Source organism: Hemiscyllium ocellatum, chromosome 31 (genome assembly GCF_020745735.1).
Source record: "Hemiscyllium ocellatum isolate sHemOce1 chromosome 31, sHemOce1.pat.X.cur, whole genome shotgun sequence".
NCBI lineage: Eukaryota > Metazoa > Chordata > Chondrichthyes > Orectolobiformes > Hemiscylliidae > Hemiscyllium > Hemiscyllium ocellatum.
The window spans coordinates 42,033,628-42,060,177 of record NC_083431.1 but is presented as its reverse complement, the minus strand read 5'-3'; the positions used below and the strand labels follow the sequence as shown (position 1 = coordinate 42,060,177).

Here is a 26,550-nt window from a genome sequence, read left to right as displayed (position 1 = left end):
AGACCCGTTTCCCTCTGACTAATGCATCTAACACTATGGGCAATTTAGTATGACCAATTCACCTGAAATGTACATCTTTGAACTGTGAAAACTAGAGCACCCAGAGGAAACCCACGCAGATACGGGGAGAATGTGCGAACTCCACACAGACAGTCACCCAAGGTTGGAATCGAACATGGAGCCTTGGTGCTGTGAGGCAGCAGTGCTAACCACTGAGTCATTGTGCTGCCCCAAGGATGCCATTCAAATGGGGGAATGAAAAGAAAAGTGGTAGTAGTAGGGATTCAATAATTAGGGGCACAAATAGCATCTGTTGGTCAGTAGGATTCAGTCCCACAAAGTGTGTGCCTTTACTGGTGCCAAAGTAAAGGATCCAGTTGTTGTGGTCCATGTTGGGGACAAAATATCAAAAAAGTCATATTTGGGGAACATCAGGAAGTGGAAACAAAAATCAAAAATGGCCTCATGGGTTATAATCTCTAGATTAGTACCTGATCCACATGCAGACTAGCATACAGACAAGAAAAATAGGGAAACAAATACATGACTGAAGGAGTGGTGTTAGAAAGAGAGGTTCAGTTTTGTGAGAATTGGCAAAGGAAGAAAATGTACTGTTAAATGGACTCCATCTGAACTGATCTGGGAGTAATGTCCTAGTCGAAAGGCTAAATAGAGTGACCACAAGGACTTTAAACTAGTAAATGGATGGGATGGTTTCAAGGAAGTCAATCCAGTTCCAAGATCGAGTACTAGGATAGAGAGAAAAGTAACAGTTAGGAATCCTACTTCAGATATTAAGTAGTGGTGTACTGGTGAAAGGTGAACAAAGGTGTACTGATGAAACTGGAAGACAGAAATCATAGGTGAATAAAGCATCAGTGTTGAGGGCAGGTTGTAGTGTATGGCCCAAATAAGAGTTTTATGTATGAATTATTGGAGCATAAGGAATAAATTAAATGAGCAGCAAGCACAAGTTCAAATTGGAAATTATGACACAGTAGCCATTACTGAGGCATGGCTGCAGGATGATTGGATTAGCAACTAATAAAGCAGCTTATAAAGTTTGCAGAATGGACAGGGAAAATGACAGAAGAGGTAGGGTAGCCTTACAAGTTAGAAACAAAATTACTTCCCTGATAAGGGAGGATATAACGAGAGGAAGCATTCCGAGGCAATCATATGGGTGGAACTGAGGAATAGGTGAATGATCTAAAACTGTAATAGATATTGTGTAAAGATCACCTTGTAGCAGCTCTTAAATGCTAGATTATATCAATGCAGAAATTGGGCAAGTGTGTAGTAAGGCCAGTGCTGTATTAATGGTGAACTTTGAAATTCTCAGAGATTGGGTGAGGCAGATAAGCACCTGTTAGAAAGAGTGAATCTCCGGAGTCTGCCCAGGATAGTTTCCCACATCAATATGTCCTGGATGCAAGAAAGGGATAAGCAATGTTGGATTTAGTAATGAGGAAGGAGCTGGATTTAATTAGTAACCTAATTGTACATGAATATTTACCCAATAGTGATCATAACATAAGACCATAACTTATGGAAGTGGAAACAAGGCCATTCGGCCCAACAAGTCCACTCCACCATTCAATCATTTCTGATGGGCATTTCAACGCCACTTAACCACACTCTCCCCATATCTCTTAGTTCCTTGCGAGGTTAAGAATTTATCAATCTCTGCCTTGGTGTTCAATGTAGTGTTTGAAAGTAAAAAAGCATGAATCAGCAGGTGGAGGTTTAGATTCAAGTAAGGCTGACTTTAATACAATGAAAGACTATTGTAAACTGGGAAAATCAGCTAATGGGTAAAACAACCGAACAATAGTGGAGAATGTTTAAAGAAACATTTAACACACTACAACCCGGTTTACACCTCTGAGAGGCAAAGGCTCCACTTCGCAACAAAAGAAAAGTCATGGACAATTTAGAGATAAGGGACAACATAAAACTAAAATAAAATGAAAGGGATTACTAAAAATGCAAAAAAAAGCCCTGCACAGATCCTGCTGAATGGTGAAGATACAAAGACTAGCAAAGGACCAACAAAGCAGCTTATAAGAGCTACTGAAAGGATTATGAAAAGAAACTTGCCAGACATCAAAATCAAGAAGAAACTTTATAGTTACATAAATGGAAATAATCTAGTCAAGAGCAATGGTGGCCCACTAAAGCCTGACAATGGAATATTGTCAATGCCAAGGGGGAATTGAGCAAACACAATGAATAATTTCTACTATAAATACTGAGGCAAAGTAAAGGAGGATAGTCTACTAGAAGTCCCAAGGAACTTAATAGTAGACTGGGACTATGGACTGAATAAAACCACTATAAATATAACGTTGGTCAGGGGGAATTAATGGCGTTAAAGAGTGACAAGTTGCCCAGGACGTGACTGGTTTCCATCCAGGATCGTTGAAGGAAATGGGAGCACACTGTAGATGCCCTAACTATAATTTTCCAGTCCCCTAGATACAGGAGTCATCCCTCTGGATTGGAAAATTGTACCTGACACTCTGTTTTGTAAGAAGTGTGAGAGAGGAAAACCAGGGAATTATAGACCAGTTAGTGGGAAAATATTTGCAGTCTACAGTCAAGAATGGGTAACTGAACTTCTTAAATTTTCTGTTAAGTGGGGAGCAGCAGCATTAATGACTGGTAGGTCCTGCCTAAAAAGCATTATTGAATGTCTTGAACAGGTGACTAAAGTAGTGGATGTAGTGTCTATGGATGTTGTGTATATGGACTTTCAGAAGGCATGTAATAAAGTTCCACATCAGAGACTGTGAACTAAACTAGAAGCCCATAGAATTGGGGGCAAATTACTAATGTGTTTGGAAAATTGGTTCAGTGGCAGGTGACAAAGTAGCGATAGTGGTTAGGCACGCAAATTGGCAAGGTATGACCATTGGTGTCTCATAAAGATCTGTGTTAGGGTCTGTTATATGCACTCATTATTAATGACTGAGATAATGGCATTGAGAATCATGTATCCAAATTTGCCGATGACACAAATTAGGTGGCATTGTAAGAGTGGACAAAGTCATGGCAGATGGTGTTTAATGTAAGCAAATGAGATTATCCATTTTGGACTGAAAAGGGATAGAGCAGGCTACTTTCTAGATGGTTTAAAGTTGAGAGACATGGGAAATAAGGTGCATAAATCTTTAAAATGTCATGACCTTGGAGTTCAAGTTCATAGGTCCTTGAAAGTGGAATCTCAGACAGATAGGATAATGAAGAAGGTACCTACAGTGTGGAAACAGGCTTTTCGGCCAACCAGTCCACACCAACCCTCTGAAGACCACCCAGACCCATTTCCCTCTGATTAATGCACCAAGCAGTATGGGCAATTTAGAATGGCCAATTCACCTAACCTGCACTGTGGGAGGAAACAGGAGAGCCTGAAGGAAATCCACGCAGACATGGGGAGAATGTGCAAATTCCACACACAGACAGTCACCCGAGGCTGGAATTGATACCTGGGACTCTGGTGCTGTGAGGCAGCAGTGCTAAACACTGAGCCACCGTGCCGCCCTAACCTTACCTTTACTGCTTACCTTTACTGGTCAGTGCATTGAATATAGGAGTTGGGAGGTCATGTTGCAACTGTACAAGACGTTGGTTAGGCCACTTTCGGAATATTGTGTGCCATTCTGGTCTCCTTCCTATTGGAAGGATGTTCTGAAACTTGAAAGGGTTCAGAAAAAGACTTACAAGGATGGTGACAGGGCTGGAGGGTTTGAGTTACAGGTTTGGGCTTGATAGGTTGGGGCTATTTTTCTGGAGCATTACAGGCTGAGAGGTGATGTTCTAGATGCTTATAAAATCATGAGGAGCATGGATAGGGTGAGTAGCCAAGGTCTTTTCCCCAGGGTGGGTGAGTCCAAAACTAGAGGGCATAGGTTTAAAGTGAGACGAGAAAGATTTAGAAGGGAGCTAAACTCCAACCTTTTCACACAGAGAGTGGTGTGTGTATGGAATGAGCTGCCAGACAAAGTGGTGGAGGCTGGTATGATTACAATATTTAAAAAGCATCTGGGTGGGTATATGAATATGAAGGGTTTAGAGGGATATGGGCTAACTGCTGGCAAATGAGACTAGATTTATTTAGGGTGTCTAGTTAGCATGGACAGGTTGGACCGAAGGGTCTGTTTCCATGCTGTACATCTCTATTGACTCTTAAAAAGTGCAGAAAATAATCAAGAAAGCTAATGGAATGCTCGCCTTTATATCGAGAGGATTGACGACAAGGATGCAGAAGGTATGCTGCAGACATACAAAACCTTAGTTAGATCAGATTTTGACAAATTACCTTTGGAAGCAAATACTGGCCTTGAAGAGAGTACAATGTAGGCTTATATGAATGATGCATCAAATTCATCGTTTAAATCATGAGGAGAGATGAGACAAATTAGGCCTGTTTTCTCTGGAGTTTAGAAGGTTAAGTAGCGATCTGATCAAAGTCTTCAAGGCATTAACAGGAAAATATGAGGTAAAAAGCAAACTATTTCCATGAATTGGGCATTCTAGAACTGGAGTGCATAGCCCAAGAATTAAGGCGAGGCTGTTCAGGAGAGATGTTAGGAAAAATTTTGATCTTCTCTTCACAAATGGCAGTGAATGCTGGATTAGTTGTAGATTTTAAATCTGAAAGTTCCCCCTAATACCTTAATATCTTTGCTTAAAAAAAAAATACGGGCCAAAGGCAGGTATGTAGATTTTGGGACTAATTAGCCTATTCCTGTTCCTAATTGCTCATCCACCTTTTGGAGGTCCCCTACCTTCCTTTTGTCATGTCCTATAGACCTCAGCCTCTTTGTCAAAATTTGCTATGCTTTCCATTCCTCTGTAATTCTGCTCTAACAATGTCCACCTGCTCCAAACTCAAACTTACACTATGCTTGTCTCATTTTGCTTGCAATATCATCACTTTTGTTTAATCACAACTATTTCTCCAATGTCTTCCTTTTTATTTTTATTTCCTAAGCATTATCCACCAGTTCCCTAGGCCTTGACTATCCATGGGTTGACGAAACTGTTCATGTATGATATCTTCCAGTTCCGATGAAAGGACATGAACCTTAAAAAAAAACTATCTCTACAGAGTTAAAAATCACACAACACCAGGTTATAGTCCAACAGGTTTATTTGGAAGCACTAGCTTTTGGAGCACTGCTCCTTCATCAAGTGGTTGTGAAGAATAAGATTGTGTGACACAGAATTTATAGCAAAAGTTTACAGTGATATGTAATTGAAATTATATATTGAAAAAGACCTGGATTGTTCGTTAAGTCGCTCATCTTTTAGAATGACCTTTCATACGTTCTTTCATACGTAAGTCGCAAAACTTTTTTTTAAAAGTTACATTGTCAAGTGAACTTTAACAATTGATGTCATGTCGGCCTGGTTAATGTATTGAAGGTGTGAGCTTCCCTGTGAGGCTGTCTGTGCCGCAATGGTCAGACTGATTCTAATCTAAAAAACAGATTTACAGGATCTTACATGCAGCTTTTGAGTAAAGCAAAATGTAATTTTGCAAGTACAAATTCCCCCCACAAACATATGTGTGTATGTGTGCACGTGTGTGTGTGTGTGTGTGTGTGTGTGTGGGGGGGGAAGGTTTATGCGTGTCTGTGAGCGAGTGTGTGTATGTGAGTCTAAAGGGGTATAAGTCTGAGAGGGGGTGTGTGGGAGTGTATGTGTCAGCATTTGAAAGAGGGTCTGCGTGAGTGTATGCTTCTGGAGGAGAGAGTGTGTACGTGTGTGTGTCTGTGTGTGTGCTTATAGTACAATGGGCTCACCTGTAATGTGACATGAACCCAAGGTCCCAGTCGAGGCCATCCTCACGGGTACTGAACTTGGCTATCAACCTCTTCTCGGCCACCTTTTGTTTTGCCTGTCTGAAGTCTGCCTTGGAGGACAATTACCAGAAAGTCCGAGATCGAACGTCTAGCACTGCTGAAGTGTTCTCCGACTGAGAAGGAACACTTCTGTCTGTTGATTGTTGTGTGGTATCATATACACAGACAGACAGACACACACTCAGACAGACAGACACATGGAACACACACAGACACAGTCACATAGACCCTCTCTCATACGCTCACACATACACTCCCACTCACACCCTCTCACAGACTTATACCTCTTTACACTCGCATATACACACTCTCTCACAGAACACATAAACACTATGCCCCCACACAAACACACCCACATGTACACATACACATATAAGTTTGTGAGGGGGGGCAGATTTGTACTTGCAGAATTACATTTTACATTTTCTCAAAAACTGCATGAATCTATGTAAGATTCTGTAAATCAGTTTTTTAGATTAGAATCAATCTTATCATTGTGGCACAGCCAGTCTCACAGGGAAGCTCACACCTTCAGTACATTAACCAGGCCGACATGACAACAATTGTTAAAGTTCACTTGAGAATGTAACTTTTAAAAAAAAGGTTTTGTGATTTACATATGAAAAAACTGAAACCAACATGGTCATTCTAAAAGATGAGAGACTTAACAAACAATCCAAGTCTTTTTCAACATATAATTTCAGCTACATCACACTGTAAACTTTTGCTGCAAATTCTGAGTCATACAATCTTATTCTCCTCAACCACCTGATGAAGGAGCAGCGCTCCGAAAGCAAGCGTTTCCAAATAAGCCTGTTGGACTCTCACCTGGTGTTGTGTGATTTTTAAATTTGTACACCCGAGTCCAACACTGGCGTCTCCAAATTATTCTCTCTACAGATGCTATTTAAACTATTGTTTCCAATGTTGTCTGCCAGTGTCAGAGTGACTACAGATGAGATGAGTGCCAATACACTGAGGAGTCTGCATTGTTGAAGATTTTGAACTAAGAGTCTGTGTTTTATTGTGTACTTATACTTCAGTTGGGAGGGATGTGCTAATACTGGAATATTATGGAAACATTTTTTTTCAATTGTCTGCGTTTAAGACCAGTTCCATGGGGCAGTGGGAATCCACAAGTGCCAATGCAGCACTCCCCCATGACAGGACTTCTACACCACTGTCTCTCATCAAATGCAATGTATTTGATATCGATCACTCATTGTGTTGCCCATGATGAGTTTTTTATAGAGAAATTGTGGGAAATAATTGGAGCAGAGTGAAGGGACATAATTTACACAACATCTAAAATTATATTCACTATTTTTATAGTTTAGTCCATGTTTACTAAGTTTGTCACTTTGTAATTATAGCCTATCGAGAGCAATCTGTGACAACTCAGCTGTTTCTGTACTTAACAGAGAATGCAATTATAGCATGAGATGTTTAAATAGACAGTTTCCATTATAAATGTGGACATAGAAATTTACAATGAAAAAGTGATGTGAATAGTCTATATTTTTAATATGGATATACATGCTTTATATACCAAAGAAACACAATACTTTGCAATCTTCCAAACTTAAAAAAAGTGATTATTTTTTCACTTGACTGCTTAATTATCTTTTGTCATAAAATTGATCAAAATACTTGTGCAACAGGCTGCCAACATTTTGATTTAGACGTACCAGTTACAGTAAAAATAAAGTCCTGCTTCACTTGAATTTTCAAACTGCTCTCTTTTGACAACCTTTGCTTTGTTGATTCTTTTGCCATTGGTATTTCTCAATGAGATTCACTTGGAAATGTGCACACTTCAATGAAGAAGCAGAAAACAGGGTTGATCAAATGTGTTTCAAAAACAGTTTCTTGTCACTTATTTGAAAACATATTACTAATGATGTTAATGCCTGTTTACTGCTGGATAGTGGGTATAAATAAATCTGCCTCTTTTAATCAATTTTGTTTTAGTTTAATATGTCATGGAATATAAATTTTAAAATACTCAAGCTCTGACAAAACGAGCCTTTATTGGTATGAAAATGATTTTCATAAGATAATGCCAGTGAAAGATAAGCAAACCCATGTCTGCTAAGCAAACCAATAGCCATTTTGAAAGAAAGCTGGTGCATCAACAGTTCTAAGGACAACATTAAGCCAGTCTAAATAATCACATCAATTTGAGCTAAAAGAAGCTACTTGAAGCACAGGTTATTATGGAAATGCATGATTGTGCCAACGCAAAAAACATTACAGCAGCAAGATTGTGTACTGAGTTAGCAGTGACTGATTTAACTTTTTCTTTTATGGGAAGTGGGTATCACAAGTATTTATTGCCCTTGAGAAGGTGACGATGAGCCACCATCTAGAACTGCAGCACTCTGTGCTGTAGGTACAGTTGGAGGAAGAACGCCTCATCTTCCACCTGGGAACCCTCCAACCACAAGGGATGAACTCGGATTTCTCCAGTTTCCTCATTTCCCCTCCCCCCACCTTGTCTCAGTTGGTTCCCTCAACTCAGCACCGCCCTCCTAACCTGCAATCTTCTTCCTAACCTCTCCGCCCCCACCCCACTCCGGCCTATCACCCTCACCTTGACCTCCTTCCACCTATCACATCTCCATCGCACCTCCCCCAAGTCCCTCCTTCCTACCTTTTATCTTAACCTGCCTGCCACCCTCTCCTCATTCCTGATGAAGGGCTTATGCCCGAAACGTCGAATATCCTATTCCTTGGATGCTGCCTGACCTGCTGTGCTTTAACCAGCAACGCATTTTCAACTGTGATCTCCAGCATCTGCAGACCTCATTTTTTATTCCAAGATTTTCATCCAGGCAAGTGATGGAATAACGATATTGTTTCAAATCAGGATTGTGTGTGGACTGGAAGATATTTTTCAGGTGGATGTATTTTTATGTATCAGCTGTTCTTGTCCTTCGAGGTCAAAGATGTGTTTGACGTTCTGTCGAAAGAGCCTGGGTGAATTTCTGCAGTGCATTTTGCAGATGGTACACATCTGCTGCTGTGGCAACTGTGGAGGGCCTGAATGTTGAGTGTTAATGGGTTGCCAGTCAGCAGCTGCTTTGTTCTGGAGTCCTGGAACAGATGAACCACATCTTCCTTTGTGTTAGGTTTGAGTCCAACCAGTGGAGAGTTTTGCTACTGGGTTGGTATAATTTGAATTTTAGAGTGACATAAGTATTACAGTGCAGAAAGAGACCATTCAGTCCATCGCGCTTGTATCAGCTTGTTAAATGAGAATCATTACCCAGAGCAAATTTCCTGCTTTTCTCTATACCTTTGCATATTTTTAACCAAATAATCACCCAATGCCCTCTTGAATGCCATAAATGAACTTGCCTCCATCATGCTTCATTGATGGTCTCTCTAAGTTGGCAAAAGAATCAAAATATAGATGTATAAAACAGAAAATAGCAAGTCTGGAAGCAGTTAAAAATCATGACTGAATTAGAGTTCAGGCTGTGTATAAAACAACAGATATTGAGGATTTGTAAAAACTCAGAATTTAAGCAAAGAATTAAGTGAAAGTATAAATAACTTAAATTGTTTGTCAGATTGAAACCTCTAATGCCCTATTGGATGGGGTTTAAAAAGGTAAATAGATAATGAAAAGAAATAAGGCCTTTCATAAATAAAGGTTATGACATTTAAAGAGCCTGCTAACGTGGGATGATAGCATAGTTCAAATAACAGAAATATTCAATATATATTGTGCAATAGCTTTTAAAAATTGTGACAATGAGATTGCAGCTTCACTCAGTATTACCTTTGCTGCAGATATTTTTTTTAAAGTAGTAATTCTTTTTCCACAATCAGCAGAATGCAAGATAACAGCATGTAGGACTAGACCCTGATGGTACCTAACCTGGATAATGAAAGAACAGAAAATAACTAATGTTTTCAACATTATAGGCCGAAGTTTACCAAAAATTACCTCACCATGTTCTCCAAGCTGTTTTGGAAGCCTGTTTGTGCTATTGCACCAGTGACAGACATAATTGCCACTGCTGTGACCTCCCAGGGTTCCTGGTATCATTTTGAAGTTTTGGGAAGAGTTATCCTCTTTCCTCAACCACTGGAGAAGACCAGAGCACCAGACCCCTGCCAGCTGGTCCTAAGTTGCTATCCAGGTCAATGTGGTTTGCTTGGTCTGGAGGAATGCCTGGTATTGCCACACACTAACACTGACTTTGCTACGGTATTCACTTTTATCCAAAGGCCATGATCTATCACTCTCACTGTTCCATGGAACATCTTTTGTCACTTGGCAAGGTTTATTTAGTCTCCCATTACCGCAATTGTCCTCCCTCCTCAAGATTGTACCTTGCCTGAGGCATGGTGACCTTCAGGTTAAACTCATCACCAGTTGCCTCTTTGTAATGAGACAGCAGCCCTGTGATCCTCTGGGACAATGGTGATTTTACCTTGTTTAATCTTATCTCCTAGGTCTTTCACAACTTCTTCTCTCCTTCTCTCTTGTCTTCTGCAGCCACCAGTGGAATCTGCAGTGTCTCTACTGTGAAGAGACCAAACCATCAATGCACCAGCTCCTCCTCCAAATCTGAGGAAGACGCTACAGATCCCCTCACAGGCAGCACCAGCAGGGCTGGTTCCTGAACCCTCTACCAGCTCAAATACTGACACCTCAGAGGGTACACTACAGTTGGGAGCACTCTTTTGTGCAGCATATCATTTCCACCTCTCTGCAGCTGATCAAAGGAGGAAATACTCCAGGTCTCTGGAATCCTGAAGATTCAGGATACTAGCATCTACTCACTCCCAGGCAGGAGATGACTCACTGGTTGTTGTCCATTAATAAATGCATCCAAATGCACAAGCAGACACAAGAGCTGCAGGTAGGTTTATTAGAGACAAACTGATCTGAATGGTGGACCCAGCCAGAATCACAAACAGTGCCCCCAGAAGTCCCCTCTGAATCCAGAAGTGTCTGGATCTTCTACATCAATCTTGTCTATTACCCTGTGGGATTTCAAACCAAGGAAGATGACTCTGTCTCTGGGCAGGTGTTAAGGCTAAAGATCACAGGAACTGATAAGAGGCTTTACAATGGGCTGCTACATGTGTGGAATTCTGGTCTGCTAAGAGCTAAGATTGCAGGAAATCAGTAACTGCTGTCTATACCAATCCTGAAAGTTTCAGGATTGGTCATTATCACAGAATTCCAATAAGGCAAACACTTGACACCGAGACCTGTGCATAAAGAGTCCAGAAAATCTTTCATTTACAGGAGAGTTTTGAAGATTAACACTGCAGGTGGTATCCTTTATTTGGAGGTGTGGTGAAGACATCAAGAAGAGATTCAGCTTGGTCAGTTTCAAACTCTCTCCTGGGTAATAATTTGTGGAGTTAGTTACAGAACTCAGTGTAGTGAAAGACAGTGAGATATCTCTATTGGTTAAATGCATGTGTTATTTGTTTAAGTATTTAATAAATTAATCAGGTTTTATAAAGCTCTGAGTGTCTCCACTGTATCTTTGCCTATGTATATATTTTTGTCTCTCAGATGGGTAATACAGGTCACACTCAGTATAACCGGGCCCTCTAGTTACAAAGGCCCTAGGCCACCTGACCAAGACCTCAAGGCCACTTTAAAAACTGCACTATAGGTCAGATTTCTTTCATCCTACCTGCAGACACGAGACTGCATCTAATTGTAGTGGGAAGGAAAGGAAGAAGAAAATCTTACTGAGGGTACATTGCTGGCACCAGTGACATTTCATCATAAACAAAGATGGTAGTGTGTGTAGGAAATTAGCTGCCAGGGGAGAAGATGGAGTGAGATACCATCTAGATGGTACATGAATAGAAAGGGTTTAAAGGGACATGGACCAAATACCTGGGAGTAATAGCTAACTTTTCCATTGCACCCATACCAGCATGAAACTTTTTTGTGATTATATAGGGGAGCATTGAATATTGTGAATGCTTCGAAAGTTTCCAACTTTATCTTCTATCAAACAGCATGAACCGCATAGGAACAACAAAGCTTTAGGCTGCATTTGCTTTAACATTACACAGGAGCTGCTAGTCTCATCATCCTCAAAATAGTACAGTAACTGAAAAATGATTTAATGGAACTCTGTTCACATTGAAATCTTTCCTGCATTATTGTGCTGTTCTCACTCAGCACAAAGCTGTGACTTTCATGGATACCCATGGTCTTTCCCCTGGCTTTGGTGTATGCTCTTGTTGGTTGGAGCACAGAATTCAAGGATCAAGTCACAAACTTTTGGCTTAATTGGTATTAGTACAAAGTCCTGGCCATGATCTGGATAGGAACCTACTGTGGAAGACCTGTCCTCTGGCCCTTGGCTCCAGTGGAAGATGATGTGGCATTGCATATGTACTGGGTAGCATCATAAGTGGTCTGACCTCCTCCTCCTCTTGACGGCGAGTAGTATTATGAATCATCTCTGGTCTGCACAGCAGTCCATGGATCACAACAGGGAATTTTGCATTTTTACCCCTATGACTGGAAGCTCTATAGTAGGGATTAGCTCCACAGCTAAGTGTTGAAGCTGGTCTTGCAGATGCATGTGTTACTCATCCAGTCATGTACCAGTCGTGACAGCCAATCATATCTTTTTTGCATGGATCCACTGGTGATGATTCCAGATAGCCTATGTGGCTAATATCAGAAAACAGCTGCTCAGTAATGTGAGCATTCAGCAGTTACAGAACACTCCAATAACATTTGAAACGTGTTATCAAAACACTGGGCATGTCGAAGGGATGCCTCCACATGAATTCGATTACCAACATTGAGGAAACAGGCCATTTGGCCCAACAAGTCCACACTGACCCGCCCCATTCCTCTACCCTATATTTAGCCCTGACTCATGCACCTGACACTATAGGTTATTTAGCATGGCCAATTCACCTGTCCTGTACATATTTGGATTGTGAGAGGAAACCAGAGCACCTGGCGGAAACCCACCCAGACACGGGTAGAATGTGCAAACTCCATACAGACAGTTGCCCGAGGTGGGAATCGAACTCTGATACCTGGTGTTGTGAGGCAGCAGTGCTAACACTGAGCCATTGTGCTGCCCCATGTTGTACATTGGCCTGATTTAGAGACGTGTTGCTTATGTCTTGTGGCATGTATGCAGATTGTATATCTGGTAGCATGAAGAGAAGATTTCCCTTTATCCCCTACCTTCACAGTACCAAAGAAAGTCAATAATACAATTAGAATAATGGTGTGATTATTTTATGGCGCAAGATATGAAGTGAGCAGGTGCTGTACCTTGTGTAGTTTATGGACCTTGGAAGTGGATGGGCAACCATAGCAAATCTATCCAGCTCACAAGATACTGCTTGTGCTTCATAGATACCAGTCAGATTAATTTGTTATCTTGAATGTGATGTTATGTCCTTCACCTGTACTGTGAGTGTCTGTTTAATATTATCATCCTTTGAAGTTCCTCACAATGCACCTCCCTCAGAATGAAACTCATTCTGTCAACTCCATTGCACACTTGCGGTTTAGCTGAGGATTGAAATTCATGGGATGATTCACAAAATCAGCTTCTGTTTGGTGATCCCATGAATCGTCATCCTCCCAGGCAATCCCTCCAGCTTTAAGCTTCCCCACATTCACACCGAACCCATGTATTTAGTTATTCATCTCCTTATGTTGTAACAATACTATGGCTTTTAGATGTATTTGGTCCTGTTGATTATTTTTTAAATGAAGGGCTGAGACAGAGGTACCAAGCAGTTGTGTTCAAAACCGACAAAGTAAACAGCTTGTGAGGCACTGGATTATTTTGTCTAAGTCGGAACAATAGAAGCAGCCTGAATGGGTAGGTGAAGCTCCCACAGAACCTGGATTTTAGTTTTGGTTTTTCCTGTAACAGTTGTTGTTGGGGTCTTGAAGCTGGATGTAGAAGCTGTTTTTCCTCTCCCTGTTCCAGGTAAAACCTGGGGGTTATCTCCCTGCTGCTAGAATTGCATGTGAAACAATCTCTATTTTAATGAATCTGCCTTTGCCAAGGTGCATTTACGGGATGTTACTATATTGGAACAGTTACTGTTTAATAGTTAAATAATCAATTATTCTGTTGTTACCCCAATACTTTTTGCTGTATTTTAATGATAAAGTGTGTTCCGCTTCAAACCTAGTAGTTTGACCAATCAAGTTTCATCTATAATGCAACACTTGGTACTTGGCTTTAAAATAAAAAAAAAGGTTAGTGTCTAGGCTATCTTCTTAATACATTTTGAGGGGATTTGGTTTGGTCCATAACAAACTGAGGGCTCTTGTTGAGATCAAAATCTCAAATTCTAGGTAGGGTTTAGGATTATTGGACTCAAATGTAAAAAAGTGATAAGTGTTGGTGCTCTTTTCAGGTGTTATATCTGGTTGGGTTTTAAATAAGGTGTGATTTGTATAACAATGGCTCTTTCAGCCACTAAGTTTCCTGAGGGTGGAAGGAGCCTGGAAAAATTCCTGGGTATTTTACAGGAAGCAAACAAGGCAAAGCTTTTGGAATTGGCAAAGTAGCTGGAGTTGGGGTTGCCAGTACCTGTGAGGAAATCATTGCAGCAAAAGCTCTGCATTTATGATTGCGGAAATGCCATTGGAAACATTCCTTTGCAAATGAACTAGCTTAAACCTGAAAAGGAAAGAAACAAATTGAATTACAATCAAAATCAGTGGAAAAAGAAATGTAAAGGAAGGTCCAAGCAGAAGAAAGGGAGAAAAAGAGTTTTTGAACTTTATAGGTTAGAACTGAAAACTGAAAGTCAACTAAAAATGCTGGGGATAGAGGTGAAAGGTAGGAGTATTGATGAGGGCAGTGACGGAGAGTAATCCCATCGTATCCAAAGGCCTGGTGGGGATCTGTTTAAATATGTCCAAGCATTGCCAAAGTTCAATGAGGAGGATGCAGAAGCCTTTTCTATTTCATCTGAGAAAGTGGCTAAACAAATGAAATGGCTGGTGACCATCTGGGTATTGTTGATCCAAATGAAGTTGGTGGATGTGGCCAGTGAGATACTTGCATCATTATCACTATCTGGGGTGTATGATGAAGTGAAAAATTCCATCTTAAGTGTACATGATCTCGTACCAGACACCTACAATGTATTAGGAATCTAAGAAGGGAACCTAGTTAAATGTACTTGGCATGGAGTTTGAAAGGATCAAACAAAGTAATTTTGATAGGTAGATAAAGGCATTGAAAATAGATCAAACATATAACACTCTTAGATGGTTATTTTGGAGGAGTTCAAAGATTCATTTCATTAAGTGGTGAGAACTCATGTGAAAGAGCAGAGTTCAAACAGCAAGATTAGCAGCTGAAATGACTGATGATAATGAATTAGTCCATAAATCAAAGTTTGCCTTCCGACATCAACTTCAATCAGTGACGGATAGAAATTGGGGAAAAGAGAAATCCTCAGGTGGTAAGGGTAAAGGAGATCTTATTGAAGATAATAAAGATAGTCTATCGCAGGGTAAAATAGAAACCAATGAAGGGGAAAGAGAAGTGAAAATACCTGAGCATTTTTATTGGAATAAAGTAGACCACAAAAGTTGCAGTGTTGATAGTTTAGAAGAAGCACCTGGAAGATGGATATGGGAAAAAAAGATCAACCAGTGAGTTTATTGAAGTGGTAAAGGAAAGCACAGTAGAAGCTAAAAAGCTACAAAGATTGTATAACCTGGTCAGTGGTTGGTTTAGAAAGAAGTGCCAGATCTCTTCAAAGAATTTAGTTGCACAGGTAAGGTTTACTCATACCAGGAGGAGGAGGTAAACAAATTTAGGATTTTCAGAGATAGTGGAGCAATTCAATCTTTGGTGAGAGATGAAGAGAAATTCAGAAGGAGAATTGCCAGAAAATGTGGTAATATGTGGAATTCATAGTGAGGAGAGCTAATTGTTCCATTGTATAAACGTGAGTTTGGAGAATCTGGTGAAAAGTGGTGGGAAGAGTAATAGAGAAATTCTCTGTTCCAGAAATACAGTTTCTCCTTGGTAACGATACAGCTGAATGACAGTGAGAGTGATGCTAACTGTAGTTGAAAGGCCACTGATGTGTGACAGAAAGTATATCCTGGGATTTTTGCTGACTGTGTGGCAACAAGGTTGTAAAACTACAGGTGGAAACAGCAGGAGAAATTAAAGATTAAAGATAAGGAAGTTGGAGTTTCCGATGTTTAATCAACTGGTTGAGAGAAAAAAAAAACAAGACCGGATACTTTTAGTTCTGAGAAATTAGCTCCAAAGGTTCAACAGAGGACACAACTGTAACCATTGTTTCAAAATGCATACACAGAAGAATCTGAGTGTATCCCAGAATGTTACTATCTTAAAAATGATGTGTAATTAGATTAGACTTACAGTGTGGAAACAGGCCCTTCGGCCCAACAAGTCCACACCGACCCGCCGAAGCGCAACCCACCCATACCCCTACATTTACCCCTTACCTAACACTACGGGCAATTTAGCTTAGCCAATTCACCTGACCCGCACATCTTTGGACTGGGGGAGGAAACCGGAGCACCCGGAGGAAACCCACGCAGACACGGGGAGAACGTGCAAACTCCACACAGTCAGTCGCCTGAGTCGGGAATTGAACCCGGGTCTACAGGCGCTGTGAGGCAGCAGTGCTAACCACTGTGCCACCGTGTTGCCCCGGTGTCTTGATCAGGAAGTGGAGGTCATCACATATTAAGGTGGACGGAAAATGGACAGAAGTTCATCAAGTTGTAGTGGGTTGTAGAAAGGAGGTTTAGCGGACAGCATATGAATTACCGTAGGAGGATATTTGGAAGTAAGAAAAACTTGAGCCAAAATACAAACGTTTTTATTGGCCTGGACTGCATAAGAATGTGGTTGAGTTCTGCCTGACATGTCCCATGTGTCAGGTAATTGGAGAACCTTGGCACTGAAAAATAAAAGAACCTTGTGCCCATTCCCACATTTGAGGAACCTATTTAATTGATGGCGTAGAACCCCTGCCTAAAACAAGAAGTGGGAATCAGTATTTATTGACTACAATGGATACGTCTACTAGATTTCCAGAAGCCATTCCACTACACAGTTTCATGGCTAAAAGGATTACAGAAGAGTTGCTTTTTTTTTGAACAAGATGCAGACTACCCACAAAAATACAATCAGATCAAAGATCAAACTTTACATCAAAATTATTCAAGAGAGTTATGGATAGTATAGGAATAAAACAATTCAAATCCACCACATATGTCATCTAGAAACACAGGGAGAATTAGAATGGTGGGCATCAAACTTTGAATACCATGTTGAGAGTTTATAATCAAGACTGTGGAGTAATGGGATATAAGAATTCTATTTGTACTTTTCACAATAGGGATACACTAATGAATCAACTACGTTCAGTCCATTTGAATTAGGTTTTGGGCATGTGAGGGGACTGCTGAAATTATCAGGAAAAAAAAATGTAAGTCAGAGTTCAGAGACCACCTATTTGGACTATGTCAAATTTTAGGTAAAGATTAAATAGAGTGGATGAGTTAGCTAGATTGCATTTGAAAGTAGCACAGTATGTGATAAAGCAGACAAGAAATCAAAAATTTTCAATTTTGCTAGTGGAGATAGTGTTAGTAATATTCCCAGTGGTAGGTGAACCTTTAAGGGCAAGTTTTGGTAGGCCTTATCAAATTGAAAGGAAATTGAGTGAGGTGAATTATTTAATAAGAATGCTAGATAGGAAGAAATCTGTGTGTCACTTTTGGAATACTATGTGCGATTCTGGTCTCCTTGCCATAGGAAGGATGTTGTGAAACTTGAAAAGATTAAGAAAAGATTTACAAGGATGTTGCCAGGATTGAAGGGTTTGAGCTATAGGGAGAGGCTGAATAGGCTGGTGCATCTCAGGCTGAGGGGTGATCTGACAGAGGTTTACAAAATCATGGGGGCATGGTTAGGGTAAATAGACAAAGTACTTTCCCCAGGGTGGGGGAGTCAAAAACTAGACAGCATAGGTTTAAGGTGAGAGGGAAAAGATTTAAAAGAGATCTGAGGGGCAAACTTTTTATGCAGAGGGTGGTGTGTGTATGGAATGAGTTGCCAGAGGAAGTGGGAGAGACTGGTACAATTAGAACATTTAAAAGGCATCTGGATGGGTGTGTGGATATGAAGGGTTTAGAGGGATATGGGCCCAATTCTGGCAAATGGGACTAGATTAACTTAGGATATCTGGACAACATGGATGAGTTGGACCGAAGGATCTGCTTCCGTGCTGTACATCTCTATGATTCATGGACATGCTCAAAAGGTACTTTGATAGGAAAGAAAAACAAAAGGAGAATGACTGATTACAAAGTCAAAAACTACACGGCACCAGGTTATAATTCAACAGGTTTATTTGAAATCACAAGCTTTCGGAATGACACTCCCTCATCCAGTGCAATGAGAGAAGGCACATCGACCACAGAGTTTATAGGTAGAGAGATCAAACATTATACAGTTGGTGTAAATGGAGTGAGTTCACTCTGTGTTGGTGTGCCCTTCTCTCACTACACCTGATGCTGGACGTCACTCTGAGAGCTCGTGATTTAAATAAACCTAGTGTCATGATTTTTGATTTTGTCCACCCCAGTCCAACACTGGCACCTCCACATCATTATTGGTTACAACCCAGAATGAAGAACCAAGTTCAGCTGATTCTAAATTGGATATTCCTCTAATTAAACTGGACAATGTAGAAGTTCTCAAAAACTTGGATAAATTATTGAGTTATCCTTCCAGCGGAAATGACCTGGAAGTGTTATTATGGGATGTGTGTTGCTGGAATGGTTACTATATTGGAACAGTTACTGTTTAGTAGTAAAATAATCTATTATTCTGTTAAATTATTCCAATTCTTTGTTTTGCTGTATTTTATCTAGACTGTATGAATACAGAATGTTTTGCTTCAAGACTGGTAGTTCGACCAATTGAATTGCATTTGGAACACAATGTATGGCACTTATCTTTTAAAATAAGAAAAAATTAGAGGCTATGGTGTCTTCTTAATATATTTTGAGGAGGTTTGGTTTGATCTGGACCATAACAACCTTATTCCCTGAGCTTATCATTGTCATATAAAACACAATCATATATGGGGCCCATCAAAACAAAGATGGTGAGAATTGTTAATGTCCCCCTTACAGCAGTACCACCTAAGTGAAACTATCTCTCTTGACCTGATTGAAGATTTCCACACTTAGACCTTGAAACATGGCCGTGTGTATGATTCAGATTTAATGTGTTACTGGGTAAGCAGGCACATGGTGAATATGGCATTCATGTCGTATAGTGCAGTAAGCATAATGTCCATTCCCTTATTGGATAGTTGCTGACAAACATGACAAGTTGCCTGGCTTTACCTCTGTGCTAAAAGGAGAGGAAAGACATAAATACTGCGAGCCTCTAAGCTCTGACTGGGGCAGTGTTGTGCAAAAAGGTGAGGCAAAGTAAAGTGGAAACGTTGTGAGCATCAAAGTAAGCACAAAGTGAGTGAGCACTAAGAGCTTGAGATGCACCCTGGTCCAATCCATGAAGTAGGTTCAAGTTCTGTGTGCAGCATGCCCTGGCTGCACCATTACAACAAAAAGTGTCAGTGCACTCCAAAGTACAGTAGTAAAGTGGAGAACTGTATTCCAAGTGAGTCAAAGGTGCATCATCATGATGCGGAAACAGGCCCTTTGGCCAACAAGTCCACATCAACCCTCCGAAGAGTAACCCATTCAGACCCATTCCTCCTATTTACTGCTGACTAACGCACCTAACACTATGGGCAATTTAGCGTGGCCAATTCACCTGACCTGTACATCTTTGATTTGTGAGAGGAAACCGGAGCACCTGGAGGAAACCCGCGCAGACATGGGGAGAATATGCACACTCCACACAGACAGTCGCTTGAGGTGGGAAACAAACCCAGGTCCCTGCCGCTCTAAGGCAGTCGCGCTAACCACTGAGCTACTGTTCTGCCTCACGGTGATGAAATCCTAGAGGAGTGAGCGGTGAGATGGAACTACCAGCTACCTGTGCTGACTTTCATGAAATCAATTGTTGCTTTCTAATTTCTACCTGGAGTATGGTAGAATAGGGAAAATCCAGGTCAGCATAGCAAGATTTGGTGCTAATGGTAATACAAGCAAGTAGGCCTCTCACTGCTCACAAGCAAGATTCTTGTCTCATTGTTAAATACCTGGTTGACAATTACACTTTTTCTCCTTGACTGGAGGTTGGCTAATGTGGTGCCACTGTTTAAGAAAGGTGGTAAGGACAAGCCAGGGAACTATAGACTAGTGAGCCTGACGTCGGTGGTGGACAAGTTGTTGGAGGGAATCCTGAGGGACAGATGTACATGGATTTGGAAAGGCAAGGACTGATTAGGGATAGTCAATATGGCTTTGTGCGTGAGAAATCATCTCTCACAAACTTGATTGAGTTTTTTGAAGAAGTAACAAAGAGGATTGATGAGGGAAGAGTGGTAGATGTGATCTACATGGACTCCAGTAAGGCGTTCAACAAGGTTCACCATGGGAGACTGGGAGAACTCGCCATTTGATACAGAATAGGCGCAAAGGTAGAAGACAGAAGGTGGTGGTAGAGGGTTGTTTTTTCAAATTGGAGGCCTGTGACCAGTGGAGTGCCACAAGGATCGATGCTGGGTCCACTATTTTTTGTCATTTATAGAAATGATTTAGATGTGAGCATAAGAGGTACAGTTAGTAAGTTTGCTGATGACACCAAAATTGGAGCTGTAGTGGACAGTGAAGAGGGTTATGTCAGAGTACAATGGGATCTTGATCAGGTGGGCTAATGAGAAGTGGCAGATGGAGTTAAATTTAGATAAATGTGAGGTGCTGCATTTTGGGAAAGCAAATCTTAGCAGGACTTATACACTTAATGGTAAGGTCCTAGGGACTGTTGTTGAACAAAGAGATCTTAGAGTGCAGGTGCATTACTCCTTGAAAGTGGAGTCGCAGGTAGATAGGATAATGAAGAAAGTGTTTGGTACGCTTTTTTATATCGGTTAGATTACTGAGTACAGGAGTTGGGAGGTCATGTTGCGGCTGTACAGGACATTGGTTAGGCCACTGTTGGAATATGGCGTGCAGTTCTGGTCTCTTTCCTATCAGAAAGATGTTGTGAAACTTGAAAGGGTTCAGAAAAGATTTACAAGGATGTTGCCAGAGTTGGAGGATTTGAGCTAGAGGGAGAAGTTGAATAGGCTTGGGCTGTTTTCCATGGAACGTTGGAGGCTGAGGGGTAACCTTATAGAGGTTTATAAAATCATGAGGGGCACAGGTAGGATAAATAGACAAAGTCTTTTCCCTGGGGTCGGGGGAGTGAAAACTAGAGGGCATAGGTTTAGGGTGAGAGGGGAAAGATACAAAAGAGACCTAAGGGCAACTTTTTCACTCAGAGGGTGGTTCGTGTATAGAATGAGCTGCCAAAGTTTAAAAGGCAACTGGTTGGGTATGTGAATAGGAAGGGTTTGGAGGGATATGGGCTGGGTGTTGGCAGGTGGGACTAAATTGGGTTGGGATACCTGGTCGATATGGATGAGTTGGACTGAAGGGTCTGTTTCCGTGCTGTACATCTCTAAGACTCCTTGATTTCGAGAATCTTATTTTTCCGAATTTTACATATTTTCTCAATTGACTTGGTACTGCCCACATCATTCAACAGCTGGGAAAATTTAGCCTATAGTTTCAATCTTCAAATATGCCTGTGGGTTCAAAAAGTAGCCAATACAACACCTTTGTTCAAGCAGAGGAAGAAGAATAACCTGAACAACTATAGACCCGTTCAACAAATATCAGCTGTCAAGCAAACTCCTGTCCTGAAAACATAAGTACTGTGCAATATATTGTACTTGTTTTCATTATTGATCTTAAATAACTAAAATAATTTTCTATTTTGTTCTTCATCCCATGATGCTTGGACCACGAACTACAAACAGCAGCAGAAAAATATCTATACAATGTTTTCAAGAAAACGGGTATCCAATAAACACAATCTGCCGATTTCTCTGAAACAAACCCAAGCAAGCAGACACAATGCAACCAAAAACTACAGCCACATTACATTACATCAAAGACATATCAGTAATGACTTCCAGACTACTCAGACCCCTTGGCATCATGGTAGCCCACAAATCTACCAACACAGTTAGACAGCGATTAATGAACCCAAAAGATCCATTGGATACTACCAGCAAAACTTATGTAATTTACAAATTATCATGCAAAAACCACCACAATGGACACATAAGCAGGAAACTTGCCACCAGGATACATGAACACCAACTAGCCTCCAAAAGACACGACCCATTATCACAAGTTTCCATACATACAAACAAAAAAGGACACCACTTTGACTGGGACAACACACACCTCCTAGGACAGGCGAATCAAAGACATGCACAAAACCTCTTAAAGGCATGGCATTGTAAACAGAACTCCATCAATAAACACATCAACTTAGATCCCATCTACCTTCCCTTGAAAAAAAGAACTGGAAATGCCATCACCCACCTTGCCCACATTAAGAAACCAAAACCTACATATAGAGAGGCAGGACATACCACCAGCGTTTCACCGACTCTCACTGGTGACAAAACATCTGAAAACAAACCTCCCAGCTCAGCAAGCTAACTTACATACTTAAGTCACTTAGTTTCAAGAACAATGGGTGAGAAGCAAGAAGTATCAGACTTGTTAGTAATGTCCTCATGAAGAGAATAAATAAAAGAGGATGACAAACTATACCAAGTTTCTGTTTAAAGGCTGGATTGACTTCGTCATTTAAAACAAAAATAGAAATTGCTGGATGAACTCAGCAAGTCTGGCAGTGTCTGAGAAGAGAAAATAGTTAATGTTTCGAGTCTAATTACCCTTCATCAGAACTTTAAAAATCTTCTGTTTTTCTACTTATCTACATGCGTATCTTCTAATTACAGTTCTTTATTGTATTTTGAAACATGTCAGAACAATTCAGCTTTCATACTGTGCGTATGGTGTGTTGTACTTTAAAAATATTGAGGCATAGAAAGCCAGTCATTTCCTTTTGATTTCCTGATGATTTTTCAAGAGGGGCCATAATTTAAAAGTACCTACCAACTTCAATAAATTCCTTACCAATAGAAAATACTTGAGAATTGTGGAAGCTATGACAATCAAATATATTAGAACAACATAGTTTGGACTATCACTATACTATGATATTCTCACATCATGCATTCTACAATATTAGATATATTTAAGTTTGCAGTTTTATATATGTCAAATAAGTAAATTCAGCCTCCTCTGGATGCTGCACTATTATCTTAAAAGTATCAAAGAAAATATGCAGGCACACAATTCTGAGGTTAAAAAAACTCACCTTGAACATAGTTGTTCCAGGTTCACGTCCACTCAACACATTTCCCTCCATGATCTGTGCAATTCTTGTATCTGCTACTCTCATGAAGTCACTGACTAGATCAGTGACATCCACTGACCAGTCAGGTCCTAACATAGTGATCACCTGATCAGTGCCCTCTGAGGACGTTGTGTGGAATTGTGTGAACACTCGCACCAACGCATGTTGGTACTGCAAAGTGCAGCCTCGTGTTTTGCTTCGCTCTTCCTCATCATCATCTTCACTGTCACGAGTGGGTCTGAAAAATAGAATACATGTGCATCAAAGCAAATGTTAAATTAACATTTGTATTGAAATTTGCAAAGAATCTTTACTATTATATGAAAGGCCGTTTGGCATCACACCAGCTACTCTGACTATGCAATGTTTGGCTAAGCCAAAAATAAGATATTTCAGCAGCAACAGCCAAACAACTGGGTATGCAAATAGCCAAAATGTTTTGAGACTACAGGCTTTCTCTCAAGATTTCTGCCAAAGTCCTTCTAAAGACAACTGTTGAGAGTCACATGGCTTTATACCTGCAGTGATTTGCAAATCAAAGTTCTAGCTGCTGTGGAGAAGTGCCTAGCCTTTGATCAATGCTTCTCTTCAAAGCCTGCAGAGTCCCTGGAACTCACCATCATGTAGGAATTACAAATCGTGAACTGTATTGCAACATATGATGGTGGTAACATTCCCAAACATTTATGCATATGTATGCCAGCAAATTATAGGCATTTTTCTCCCCTACCTAGTTGCTTGTCTCTAAGGGCTATCGTCCAAAACTGTCATGCAAGTGAATTGAGGAGGCACTACATCAATTTTCTCTCTCTATTTGCAAAAGCCTATTGTCCCTTCTTAGGAACTATATAATTTGTAACTTTGTGGTACAAACAGGGAGATCATATTCTACAGTTAAGGAAACTGAAATACATTTATCTGTAAATGAAAAAAAAATCAAAAAAATAAAAATTTTAAATGAAAGAGGGAGAATTTCACCTGTATGGGAAAGCATTGTGTCCAGAAAACTTACTCTTGAGTTGTGTAACGAGGAGCAACTGTGACAACAAGCACAAGGAAAAGGGGGAAAAGCTGCATTAGCTATTAGCCAGGTGTAGAAGGGTATGTGTTCAAGTTCCACTCCAGAAATTAGGGCCATCTTATACAATACGCAGTGTTACGCCTCACTAGGGTAGTATCCTGGAAATCAAGCCCTGCTATTCCCGGAGTTGCATGAAAAATTAGATTTTTATAAATTCAAAGAGTTCCCCATTTTATCTGTCTTTTAGACTCAGGTTTTCAGACACATCAACAAAGTTTCTGTAGCTAACAAGAATTCATATTTATTATAAATAAATAGATTCTAATTGCAGGGAAACAATTACGATCCATCGACATATAACTCTACTAGTTTAAACTTTAACCCTCTCATAAGCTCCTCCTACACATGCATATAGACAGGTACAGACAAACAAAAACATGGGTGTTATGGGTGGAGGAAAAGTCTGGAAAGGCAGTTCATTGGTCCCTGTCTTCAGAGTTCTCTGAGATGATCTTTTTGGCTTGCCAGGAAACTGTTCCTTCATTTTTCTTTTCCAGTTCTTTTCACTTATTTGTAGGAGGCACAGGGCAACTGGTTCAGATTTACAAAATCTCAGCTTCCAGCAACCGATGAAAGGAAATAAAACCTGACTTTCTTCAGGCTTGAGGGTTTTTTTCCTGCACAGAAAAGGAACAGTTCCTATCCCGTCAAAGATTGATGGCCTCACTCTTAAACTTACATACCTTCAAACATTTCAGCTACCTCAGAGCCAATTATTTTGTCGCTGGCAGACAGAAAAGCTCTGTCATCAAATAACTAGTAATCAGCTAATCATATCACAGCTACTTGTTACCAGCTAAAGATCACTTGTACACATGGCTTGGCTCCAGTTCATTTGTAACTAGACTTTTCCCACTGCTTGAAAAAATGGCTGTGAAAATAGTACCTACAATGAGCGTCAGGTAACTTGCTTTTAAAATCAATCATTTCCATCATCCTTGGTTTTTAAAACAGTCCTTTTCCCATTTCAATCCACAATCAAAACTGGAGAAAATTAAAAGATGTGGTCTTTAAATGAGGGAGTACTGTCATGGGGCAACGAATGTATTTTGGACGGGATGTTAAAATAAGGCTCTATCTGCTCTGTTGACAGTTGAAAATCATTTCTCTCTTTTGAGATGGGTAACATCACTGGATTTCTTCTCTTGACCTCACCTGGATGCTAAACTCTCGTCAGCCCCACATTTAATGGTGACCCACGGCTCCATTCGCTCGAGCACTTAGGCTGCCTCACCAACTTACCCTTCGATAAGATGTTAAAACGAAGCTCCATCTGCCCTGTTGGGTTACTTACATAGGAGAATAGGGGCATATTCCACAGTGTTGTAGCCAACATTTATCCCTCCAGCAACATCATAAAAACAGATTATTTGGTCATTGTCAGGTTGTTTTTTGTGGTAAATTGCTTTGCAAATTAATGTTCAAATTTTTTACATTATCACAATGATTATGCACATAAATAATAATTAACAGTAAAGCATTTTGGGAAAGTCTAAAGCTATGAAAGTTGGTTAATAATAGCAAATATCAATCTGTCAGGTTCCTGTATAAATTTTCCTCGATAGAAGACAGCCACAATTCTATGGATAAAAAAATCCTTTCCTCAAATTCCCACTAACGACCCGCTCCTTAAGACTGTGCCCATGGTTATTGAGCTCCTCTATGAAAGGGAAAAGCTTCCTCCTATCTCTCCTGTACATGCCCCTCATAATTTTGTACACCTCAAACAGATCCACCCTCAATCTTCTCTACTCTAAAGAAAACAACCTCAGCCAATCTCTTCAATAGCTGTGCTTATATAACATAATTCCTAACTTTAATACGTTCTGAAGTGTTTCACAGCTAAGTAGTTGCCTTTGAAGGGTAGTCACTTATGTTTAGGCAAAGCGCAGCAGTTTTCACATATAAAGCATAGTAGATAGCAATGAGATAAATAATTGGTTGGTCTTGTTTTTGGAACAATTCCTGATGAAGAGCTTATGCTTGAAATGTCAACTCTCCTGCTCCTCAGATGCTGCCTGAATGGCTGTGCTTTTCCAGCACCACACTCTTTGACTTCGTTGTTGGAAGTGTTGATTGAGAGATAGTTGTTGGCCAGGAAACCAGGAGAATTCAGGCCACTGTCTAAAGTAAAAATTTCTTACATTTT

General features: G+C 40.4%; 1 protein-coding gene across 1 annotated transcript in view; it reads right to left on the bottom strand.

Annotated features, from left to right (window-relative positions):
* Window positions 1–26,550, bottom strand: part of tmem132e (transmembrane protein 132E) — a 533,792-nt gene that overhangs the window by 71,287 nt on the left and 435,955 nt on the right. Inside the window, exon 7 of the mRNA XM_060847811.1 lies at window positions 23,282–23,558. Within this exon, the coding sequence (XP_060703794.1) occupies window positions 23,282–23,558 (277 nt within the window). The remainder of the gene's footprint in view (window positions 1–23,281; window positions 23,559–26,550) is intronic.